Genomic DNA, 12,479 nt, shown 5'->3' with positions numbered 1-12,479 from the left:
TTTATACAATGTTTGGTTTGGTGTACTAAAAATATTATGCATTACATAGTTTTTTTAGAAAAAAATATTTGTTTACAAAAATACCCTCAACAAATATAATGGAAAGGATGTAAAAAAAAGTTTTTGAGGGCAATTATGTCTTTAATAATGTTAATGCATGCATTAGAACCCATTACATTACTAATGCATATAAATAGATGGTATTAGTAATACACTCTTCAATACACAATAGAGTGTATTACTAATACAAGCATTAGTTATGCATATGTTAGAAAAGTGTACCAAATAAGGTACTAATAATACATCAAGCTAATAGAAGCATTATTTTCTCCAATACACTCTACCAAACGACCCTTATAGTTATGTCTTGTGCATTGTAAATTTTGTCTTGTAAAGCATATTAATTCGTCGGTTATGAATTTCTCAAGGCATAATATTTTGAAATTGAACTTATGTCTTGTAAGACCTAACTTGTCATGTCTTGTTATTTTTATTATAAGTTACAACTTGTGTCTTGCTATTTATTTTTTTCAATGTTAAGAGTACTTTTGACATTTTTTTTATTACTACAAGTAATATTGAAGGATAAAAATTAAACATGGTCACCCCAAAATAAAAACATTAATATAAGTGCTTGGGTGTATATATGACATCTTAAAAGAGAAAAATAAAGTATCATATAAAACATAACATAAATCCACGCGGTAAATATATTTTTGACTCAATATGATTTGAACCCAACCAACAAATGAGTGAGATCTAACCAACCAAAATGGACAATACGCACAATAAACTTGGAGTGACGTGTTGTTTTTAATCATTTGGTATAATACTTAATTAGTGAACCTCAAATAAATTTACATTTAGGTTGCTTAGGACACGAATTTACATGTTTGACATGTTCCATATAGAAATAGCTTTTGGCCAAATTTTAGCTGCTTGAACTAAAACACACACTTAAACTTCGTGTTTGGTAAAATATCACTTATCATATTAAAGTTTCTTTCAAAAAATTCATGCCTTTTGTTTTCTGTATTAACAAACTGGTTGACTAAAAATGAGTCCAGTTTGAATTATGAGTGTTCAAAGTACTATGCTCTTAAATCTTAATTAATCTTGAAAATCCATAATATTGATTATTGATAGTGTACCATTTACCAATATGAATTGTGGTGCAGTAGTACTGATTATAAGACTATTCTATCCTTAATCGAAGTATCAGATTTAAGCTCTGAATATGGAGAAAATCATTTTAGGAATTGCTCCTATGCGTGATCCGAATTTAGTCGGAACTTCAATGTGAACACCAAAGAGAAAAGAAAAAGGATAGTACTCCATACAACTTCTAATTTAAATTGTATTTAATGCTAATCCTAGACTCCTAGCTAGTAGCTATGGAGTAGGGCAGATAGATTTAGTCTCAAATTATTATTACTAATCTTTGTAAAAAAAAAACAAATTGGTGCCATTGGTCGCAATTATTATTAATTAAGTCTTAACATTAAAGGAATAAAACATACTTGCACGTAATATCAAAATAAAAAAAAAAGTTGACTAATGATGTAGGAAGAAAGGGAAGTTTGTCGTTAATATTGCTCTTTTTTAATTAGCACATAATCTGGCGTTTTCATAACATATAAAAAAAAATCGGACGTGTTAATAATCGCGAGGTCACAAATTCCAATAGTAAGTTATTTTTTCATATTTGATCGTCAAAAATATTATTTTTAAAGAATACATTCTCGCCAAAAGAGAGAGTTATTTTTCATTTTATACATATATATTAATATTTTCCTTCACAATTATTTCAACAGTTTCTAATTTAGGATAATCATATACTCCATATAATAGCATTAATTTCTATTCTACAATGATTGTATTATATATCAATGCCAAACACATATGCAGACCCTTAAACTTGTCCCTAAATTTATTTTGGCACTTCAATTCAATCTTGTTCCATTTTAACCCTTCAACTCCAATTTTTATGTTCCATTTTGACACTTCTTTCCAAAGAATCAACAAAGTGGGATGTGTGTACTTCACATGCCATTATTGTGTTAAAAAATAATGGATGAGCATCATTTTAAAAATATATATATATTGTTTTAGAGTTTCTGTACATTATTGTGTGAAAAAATAATCGGTGAAAGTGTGTTGGTTTTTTTTTTTTAAAAAAATAATTAGTTAATTTAAATAACACCACATATTTTTTTTTTCATATCTAGTCTACTTGGACTACTCAAATACCAGCTTTCTAATTTTTCATTCAACTAAATGAGTAAAAAAAAACTCATGTTCATTGCTAATTAATAATACTACAAAAAAATGTTGAAACTCGATAGACTTCTTTGGGTTGTCATTGATTTTTTTAAGAAAGAAAATCAACGCACTTTCGTCGGTTTTTTTCACGCAAAAATATAGGAAAACTCTTAAAAAGAAATTGTTACTTTTTTTATTAAAAAAACAATGATAATCCGTCAGTTTTAATTTTTTACAATAATTAACAGATGATCATCGATTTTTAAAATGCAAAATTGTTGTTGAATAACATATATAGAAATAAAGAAATCATAAAATTAGTATTTTGTGTTAAATGGTACATAAAAGAAATAGAGTTGAAAGGTAATCTTTTATTATTTTTTTTAAAAATACTTTTTTTTTGTCTTTCACTCTCTTAGAGAATGTGTGATGCACACTCTCTGCCACATCACTTAGAAGTGCCAAAATGGAACATAAAAATTTGTGTTGAAGGGTTAAAATGGAACAATGTTGAGTTGGAGTGTCAAAGTGAATTTTAGGGACAAGTTTAAAGGTCTGCATATGTGTTTGGCCATATATCAACTATGTTACACTTTGTTTGGACGGTAATTATGTATTGTTTTATAATGTATTATATTATATTGTATTGTATCATATTGTATTATTATAATGAATATAATGTTTGGATAGTTTGTATCGTTATCCTTCATTACATAATGTCATACATTCATAATTTGAATGATAAACTTACAAGAAAAGTATGATACATGATAGAACTACTATGAAAAGGTAGGGTAAAAATAAAATAGAATTATTAAATAATAAGTAAAGACAAAATGAGAAGAAAATATTAAGGTAACGATGCGATCACACCAAATCAGTTACACAAAATGGGTGTCGTTACCTAACAACGAATTTAAACAATACGACACAATAAACTTTAAGTAACAATCAAAACAAACATGATATCTAAACTAACAATACAATACCATGGGTAACAACCATCCAAACAAGGTGTAAACCTTAATGCTATAATGCTAATTACCATTTACCATTTTTTTTCTTTCTAACCCTAAGACGATTATGGGTTTTTGCTTAAAGTTGAGGGTACTTTAGTCATACATATCCTAACATGTGTGATTAGAAATGTCATGTCCACAAGACCACAACTATCAAAAATGTCATTGTGAAGTGATTAAAGTTACTTGTAATCTATTGGTAATTTTTTTTAAAAAAATAAAAAATTACCACAGTTCTAGCTCCACTTTGTTATTTTATCAATTTTGTAATGAATATTCTTTAATCCATGCAGTACTCCATTTTGTTCTCAAAAGAGCTAAATGTACAAAAAATAATAATGATTTGATGTGATATCATGATGTTACTTAAACTAGTAGTATTATTTACGAACGGACAAATTTAAAATCTTTGGGTATATCCTTTTTTTTTGTTACATATATCCTCCTTTATTTTCATTTTTTGACAATATCTTAATTATTACTAATTATTCAGACATAGATTCAAATTCAGATATTTTAATCTTAACGCAAACAAATGAATAGCTTGCTTGAAAAATTCAAATAAAAGTTTCAATTTTATAACCTCCTTATCTAGATCAACTTTTGTTTTAAGAACTTTATACTAACACTTTTCCACACTTCAATTCCTATTACAAGTTAACAAAGTAAACTTCGTATAGATTGTGATACCCAAAAAAGGTTAGAGACATGTTAGCCAATTGCACTTCTTTTCTATTTTTTCTTTTTCTTTGCTTACTTTGAGTGCACTAAAGTAATTACTTGGCATCATGTCTAAAGTTCATTTTAAAGAATTTTTTTGCATGGTTGGACAACACAATTAGCAAAAATTTTGAGCTTCACTTTTTCTTTCTTTCTTTACAACTAATCACAGCCATAACTTTTTTTTTTTGCTTTCGTTCTTTTGTTTTGTTGAGTGCGGTACAAAGCTCTAGGTCGAAAAGTCACGAGACAGAATATTTTCCTTGGACTTTGCCCAATCACTTCAACACTTTGTGATCTTAAATAAGCTTTACTATTTCCTTTGGACTCGGGTAAAAGACAGTTTCAGGATTTAAATTTTATGATTTTTTTGTCGTGATCTCAAATTAATGAACAATCCCAGCACATATATATTGTAGATCCACCCAAATTAATGAACAATCCCAGCACATATATATTGTAGATCCACCCATTCGTTGAGACGAAGAAAAAAAACTATAAGGATTTAATGTAATAATGGAGGGAATAGGAAAAATATATTATGATGGCTAGGAAATTATTTCCTTGAACAGAGCAGAGCTCAATACAAAATTTTCTGGGACAAAAAGTAAATACATGTTGTGCAGAATAATTTCTTACAGCTAGGAAGAATGACACCTACTTAGCAAAAAATCGACACCCTTTACAAAATTTTCTTGAATGACTGTCCTCCTGTAGCAGCATGTTAGCACAAAATACACGCTGCTCTTATCGTCAATTCTGTATAAATATGTTCTTCAACTCCTATGTTAAAAAATGTTTATAATTACTGTTTCACTTCTTGATTTTGTGTATCTTCTACTTTATTGGGGATCCATGAAAATGGAGCACAGCAGGAAGAAATGTCAATCCCAGCAACCTCCATGGCTTTGCAGACCCATTCAGGAACATCACCTTGGGGGAACTACAGGTCAAATTTAAGAAGTCACCACAATTTACAGTAACAAATATTTGTATCAGTAATTTAATTAAATGCATGCATGATATACCAGCAAACAAACAGGCAAAGGTAGCAGAATTTTCAAGTGATTAACGCCTTAAAGACGTCGTCAACAAGTAAAATTGTAATACGATGCAATACTCAATGAAATCATTGTCTGAGTGGAATTAATTATTACCATTTTCTGCAGAAATTGACAGACAAATCTGCAAAATTAAACAAATATGTCAAATGATAAGGTAAAAAAAAGCAATGGATGAGAGAGCAGAAAATGAGAATGAGATAGTGATTCATCTTGAAATGCAAGACAAGTGATAAGTGTAAAGAAAGCTTGTAATAGTGAGGAGAAATCTATTTTAAACTATAAGTGAACATACTCTGGAAACCGTCCTTCAACAATTGACGAGTGCAAATCTCTGCTAAGCTGCATAATTTCAATGGCTCAAAGTCATGGCTGAGCTAATAAACAAATGAAAATATCTTTAAAAACCTCAGTGTTTGGTACCTTCATCATATAGTATAGGTTGTGATATGACAGAAGTTGAGATCCCATGGCATCTTTAGTGACAAGGCAATGAATGTAAGCCCTCGTATATGTTTTACAAACCTGTCAAGAGATGACTAGTATTTCAAACATCGTATAAATTGAAAGTAAGACCATCTGTAGTCGATCATCATCTATTTCACATTACCATGCAGTCACATGTGGGATCAATAGGACGCATATCATCTTCCATTGCCTTGTGTTTGAGTTTTAGAACTCCCTGCATCATGACACGATAAGAGAAAAGGCATTATTCCACTTCATAATGAATGGTGGATGATATTTTCATCATAAATTGTTTGAGTTTGGTTTTCAGTGCTCAAGTTTATGAAACATTGTGAAGAAAATTCGTGAACAGATTTCAGGAAAAAAAAAACCTTAAATTAACAATAGAAAGATAAAATCAGATGATAAATTAGAGGAAACCAGATTTTCTCAAAACATCGTAAAGTTTTCAAATCATTGAACTACCAGTCTTTATGAACAATTTAAAGAAGGTAGTCAATAATAATTTTATCGCATGGCAGGAGGGAAGGAGGAGCAGCACATGTGCACAATTTCAACTAAATGGAGTTTCTACTAAAAAGGAAATTTTGAGCAGCTCAGCATTATTTAACTACTACTAGATTACTAGACCCACGACATGCTTATCATCTCTCCCTCTCAGTGTTTACAGATCAGACAAGATTTCTATATAGATCAAGAATACACAAAACATTGGTGTTGGGTTAGAATATTAGCGGTTATAGATTTCTTACATGCAATCTGAGAATTATTATTAGATTGGTTTCAAAAGAATGCCACTGTGTGATATCCAGAGCCTAAGTGATGAACATACAGAGGCAGTGGGCAGAGAAAATTACCTCAGGTACTAGAGCTGTGCCAAAACGAGCGGTACGAGTAGGATAGACACAATCATACATGTCCGCACCTAAAGCACTGCAAACCACAATGTCTAGTGGGTATCCCACCCCCTGGAGTACAGCAGTCGAGTTATCAGAAGCCAGAAGGCATCACATATAAAACTAGAGAATTTGAAAATAGAGGCATCAAGTTATATCTACCAAGGAACATCATAAGAGTGACATTTACCATTACATATCGTGGTTTATGCTCAGGTAGTGCAGCAGTACACTGAGCCACGACACGCCAAAAGGAGTCTTTATCTTCACCGCCTGCAAGACCACCAATAGCATAGCTGTCACACAAGTAAATTCAGTCATTCACTCTGTTGATTGTTGAACCTCAATTCTTCTAGTTTGGTTTGTCAGGTAAGCTGCTTTTGAGTTTTATAAGTTATAAGAGGAACATGAATGTGTAAATATATACACGTTAAGGTTTCCACATACAAGGTGACGAACATTTTTGATAAAGTGTACATATTCAGAACAACAAACATACCCAGGCAAATTGCGTTCAACTAAACCTCTGACACATATATCCCTGATAACAAGAAATAAAAATAACAAAGTTTGTCAAATGAGATATATTTATGTAAACAATAAAGCAATCCCGGAAGCAACAGGATGTCACAATGTAAGTCACCTTAATACAGGATCTAAACCACCTTGCACTATGCCAAATAGATTCTGTTCATGTGGTCTCTTATGAGCTGCCAATGACAAACAAAAGCAGGAAAAACACAAAATTGAGAATCTGGTAGTAGTACATCAGCAATTTTAGCTAAGAAACTCTTAAGTTTAACACTAGAAAGAGAAATTCTCAAGCAAACTTTGAGAAACAGTTACTTGAAAAGAAAAAACTTCAAAACATCCAAGTTCCACCGAGAACCTTACTCAACTATCTGTCAATAGTGCCTACAGGACTTAACCTTTGTTAAGCACTGCTAGTTGATTGCATAGCATGACAAGTGGGGCTTAATATTTTAGGACTATTTTACATTCAATAATAATCTCATCCAACTCTACCGCCTAACTTATCACATCTACCATAAAAATGACCCAATTCTGTCCTTTCATCATCAAAGTGTGCCAAATTAACCAAAAGCTAACGGCTCAGTTGTTTTCAAATTCCTCTCTTTCCTAGGCTTTCCATTCTCAAAATACCTCCCACCTTTCTGGCAAAAACTAAAAAACATCAGAATAAGAAGTAGAGAAAATTCCTACATTACAGCTGGTCGTAACCCGATTCTGTAGAAATATATCTTTTGCCCACTGAATGTGATTAATGATGAATTTAAGTAAGATAAATAACCACATTGAAATGTCCAGCCTGCTCCATCATATTACCTGCTATGCACCTATCTATCCAACGAAGAGTTCGATACATAGCCTCTTCAATTCTTGGACCTGTGATAGTAGTTCTCACGACATCATCGAGAGCCATAATAATATCTGCACCAATTCTGTTCTGTAATGTGTTGGACAAGTCAGCAAGTTAAGCAAAATCAGTTGTAAAGGGCATCTCAAGAAACATAAAGTGATAAATATCAGGCTGATGAAAAGATATGATTCGACTAATCAGCAGTATTATTGGGAGTAGGTGATATAGAAGCAAAAGCTCGGATACAGCTTTTGTCAGCTCAACAGAAGTTATGCAGCTAGAGTACACACTAGTAAATGCAGTACAACAAGTGGAAACAGCATCACATGATATAATTAACTTGTCCAATTACAAATGATGAACCCAAGTGTACACCGTACACAAAGCCTATCATACCAAAAAAGAATAAGCAGGGAACACAGGACTACCAATCATTGGCACTCACACCAGAGCAGTCACCAAAAGAATGTCATTCTCTATAACTATAGTATAAATAGTAATTGATTCGATCATGCTACAATGTTCCATACAATCGCAGGGGTTAGAATATGGCCTTGAAAGATATTTTGGAGAAGTAAAGCTATCCTGAAAGTGGATTGGTTTGTTTGCATGCCAGGTAAGGGGCATGCTTTACTCAACAAGATTCACAGAGAAGGGGATTTAGCTTGCGCAACAGAAGCTACTGGTGTAACAATTTGTGTGAGACATCACATCCCTTTTTTTGTTGCAGTATCAGCTGGCAGGTATGGAACTTGTTTTTGAATCTTTTTGACGTGCAGTTGATTATGCCAAAGACAGTGAAGAGATGTTAAAAAGCCAGCACAGGCATGGGCTGAAAAGGGTGTTTGAGCTTTGTGTAGCACAGCTCTGCATTCATTCTATGGAGCACTTGGATGGAATACAAACGTAAATTTATTAAGGGAAAATTTGATTCTGCTCATAGAGTAAATTTTGTGTCTAGAACATTTGGACTTAGTGGTGTAAAGGAATCGCTGTGGATTATATGGATTTTGGTATGGACTTATTGACTCCTTATTTTGTTAAAAAGGAGTAGCAGTCCTCTGATCTTTTATACATCTTAACACTTTCTTGGTGATATTAATGAAATATTCAACTTATTGTTAGAGTGGGTAAAAGTCTCACAGTGGTTGGGGAATGGACTGGTGGTCTCCTTATATGGACTTGGGCAGTCCTCCCCTCATGAGCTAGCTTTTGGGGTTGAGTTAGGCCCAGGTGTCATATGTTTACACGTATCAACCTTCTACATTTACTACCTATGGAGCATATCAAATTTCAGCAATGTTTCCAAAGATTCCAACAGTTTATAGATCTCAGTGCTTGCAGATACAGTTGAGAAACATTGAGATGCAACATAAAGTTCAGCATCTAACTATCAAAAGTCTAGTCAAGCATCTGTAAACAAGAGGGTATTCCTGGCTCGAGCTCAATCTGCTTGTACAGAACCCGGACTGTGGAGAATAGAAGCAAACACATCTTGACACAATTTTGTAAGGACTAACCTACCATGTGTGTGAAGATTGCACCAGTTAGGAATTATTATACATTCTGCTTGCTTGGAGTATGACTTTGAGATACAAATATAGTATACTACTAACTACAAGATCTATAAATAACAGAATATCTACATCCCAAAATGTACTTACTTGTATCTGTATTGACTCTTCAGGTGTAAGGAGCATTGGCTTTCCATCCACAGGTGACTTCAAAAAGGAAGTGACAAATTAAACCACATGAAACAAAAGAGATAAGGATATAAAGCAAAAATGGGAAAGTAGAAAAGGAATACCTGAAACGTGACACCCTTTTCAGTGATATCAGCCAAATGCAACAAGGATACCTACAACCAGAAAGGTTTTAAGCTCATTTGACATCTAGTGCTCTTCAAAGCAACCAATTTTTTCATTGTCAAACAATACATCATATAGAACAAAGCATTTCATGTGGTACCATAAGACACTAAACAACCAGTTTTGCAAACTTTTGAAGACATGCATGAAATCCATAAGAATAATAGCGAAACAATATGGCACAAAGGAGTATAGGCTTCCTGATAAACATGTGTTTAGTACATCCTAAATAAAGATGGTTATAGCTTTTCGAATTAAAAAATCTCAAGTGAACATTGAGGAAGCAGAAGAGTGATAGACTACCATTTGAAAGCCCCCAGAGTCCGTAAGTAGTGCCCTCGGCCAATTCATGAACTTATGAAGACCCCCTAACTCATCAATGAGCTCAGAGGTAGGACGTAGTGCCAAATGATATGTGTTTCCGAGGATTATTTGGCAACCAATATCCTCAAGCTGGTGGGTGGTCAAACCCTTTATAGTACCTGTGAATATGAAAAGTTCAAATGGGTGACAATGAGAACAAAATGCATATCATCAACAAATCCAATAATAGTTTCTATAATTACAAGTATGAAGAGCAATAAAAAGTACTCTCATAAAAAGTTCCAAACATACAGTCTGTAAGCCGATTTAGTGCAGAATACAATGTATAGAGTTCTAAGCTGCAGACAGAATTAACTGATACTTTTGATTGAAACAGGAAAACAAAATACGATAATAACGGCAATAGAAGATAAAGAGACAGAAATTTACGAGGTTCGGCCAATATGCCTACATCCATGGATAAGGAGGGGCAATTTCACCATATTTTCAAAAGTAAAGTAAAACTGTACAATTTAAACTAAGAAAAAGTGTAAAAGGTACTTTGTGTCATGTGAAATTCATCCCCCAATGCCAAATAGATCCAATTCAAAACCCAAATACTGGAAGCACTGTTTTGGAAAACATTTTTCAGAAAATAAGTCATTTGTCGAAAAATATTCTCATCATACCAAACACATCGGTCTTGTTTCAATCAAAAGTATTGATTGATTATGTCCGTGGCATAACATAGAGGAAGTCAAAATAATTTTGGCTGGACACAGTTACCAGACCATTATGAGACAACTTCACTGTTTTTTCAAACAAATTAGACCTAAACCCTATACTTTTGACCTACTTATAGCAAGAGGAATCAATAGACTGCTGGCTCTAATTGTTAAGGTTTGTCAAATATCTAAAGAACTTAACCATAGAGTCGATACAATATGACAAATTATTAAGAGAGAGAAAGAGAGAGCTTCCTGTCGATCAACTCCTAACATACTCTTACCTTGAGTGCCAACAGGCATGAAAAGAGGTGTCTGGCACTCATAGTGAGGGAGTATAAGCTGAGCTGCACGAGCACGATTAAATCTCCCAAGGATCTGGCATCAGAAATATTTAGGCACAGTAACTTAGTGGAATAACAAACAAACAAAAGTTTTGTAATAGACAAAAAACTTAGGGCGACTAGTTACATTGCTATGTCATATCAGCTGCAATAAAAAAACAGCTGATGTAGATTGCCATCAAGATTTCCCTAAATTAATTGGAGATGTAAAAAGACTGGCCTTCCCAGACAAAGTTTAACCGAGCTTATTATTTTGTCACAAAATTGCAACTTAAAATTCTCAATCCTAAGTTGATGGGACACGTTCTTTTGATGAGTACAGTCGATCCAAATTCACATATGAAAAAATCTATTACATTACACTAGAAGCGTAATAATGTTCTATTGCAACATCAGCTTACTACAACAACTATGCCTCAATCCCAAACTACATTGAGGTCAGCTATATGAACCCTCAACATCCATCCTCACCATTTGAACCCTTTTCAATTCAATACTCAATAATTTGTTATTTTAAGACAAATTACAATTTATGAATATTCAACAATCTAGTTTCATAAGTGTCAGCTTCTACTTATATGAAACACCCAAAATCTCTGTAGTAAATTAAAAAAACGTCAAAGAAGCTCACCTCAAAACGAAGTGCCATTAACGCCACTACCTTCCACCAGGTCAGTATCAACAACTAACTGAAACCGCCAAAAAATAAAATAGTTAAACTCATAAAAGTAAAATTTTAACTCAAACACACAAATTTTTAATTAACAATGTCACTAAAACAAAAGTGCATTCTAGTTGATGAGGATTAAGAAGTAACAAACGAACCAAACTTACAAATTTTGCTAGAAAATTAATGATTCTATAAGCTTATGCCTAACGTCAAATACAATACCATTTAGTATATAAATAATGCATATATGAAAGGTGAATATTCAGATAAGCTTACATAAAACGGTGAATTAATCGGCGGCGGCGACGGCAAAGAGAATCAGAATACGAGCGTGCCCTAAATTAGCAGTATGAGGTACGTGAAAAGGGCGGCCGAAGTCAAATTTTCCTTAAATAGCATAATATTTAAATTTGTCTGACCAAAGTCGACACAAACTGAAGTTTCTGCGCGTTTCGGATTTGTCAAATTCTATTAAAAACAACTGAAGAAAAAAAAGTTTGTATTTGAGAAATTTATGAGTTTTTTTTTTATATTTAATAAGTAAATTGTGTTTAATTAATATATTTGAATGTTAAGTCAAGATAAAAGACAAATATCTAGACATACTTATAATTAAATCACTTAATTACAAATTTAAAAATGAAAATAATCAATTCAAAATCATAATAATATTAATCTTATAATGAAAGTATTTATGTAATACAATTTGATCGTAAAATCATAATGAAATTTTGTTATGAATAATATAGGCTCACCACTGCA

General features: G+C 32.6%; 1 protein-coding gene across 1 annotated transcript; it reads right to left on the bottom strand.

Moving 5' to 3' along the window:
• Positions 1-4,548: 4,548 nt before the first annotated feature.
• LOC125814274 (uncharacterized) lies at positions 4,549-12,074 on the bottom strand. Its single transcript, XM_049493741.1, has 16 exons — positions 11,994-12,074; positions 11,679-11,736; positions 10,988-11,081; positions 9,979-10,157; positions 9,615-9,665; positions 9,472-9,528; positions 7,774-7,894; positions 7,070-7,136; positions 6,926-6,967; positions 6,617-6,722; positions 6,388-6,498; positions 5,673-5,744; positions 5,486-5,587; positions 5,358-5,404; positions 5,159-5,186; positions 4,549-4,944 (listed from the first exon to the last, which is right to left on the bottom strand). Exons 2-16 carry the CDS (start codon positions 11,694-11,696, stop codon positions 4,807-4,809), a joined length of 1,233 nt encoding a protein of 410 aa, XP_049349698.1. The 5' UTR covers positions 11,697-11,736; positions 11,994-12,074; the 3' UTR covers positions 4,549-4,806.
• Positions 12,075-12,479: the final 405 nt, after the last annotated feature.

This window comes from Solanum verrucosum, unplaced genomic scaffold, assembly GCF_900185275.1.
Source record: "Solanum verrucosum unplaced genomic scaffold, falcon-dt-bn FXZP01000230.1, whole genome shotgun sequence".
In the NCBI taxonomy this organism is placed as follows: Eukaryota; Viridiplantae; Streptophyta; class Magnoliopsida; order Solanales; family Solanaceae; genus Solanum; species Solanum verrucosum.
Note: the sequence above shows the minus strand (reverse complement) of the source record. Positions and strands in the feature narration are given on the sequence as shown.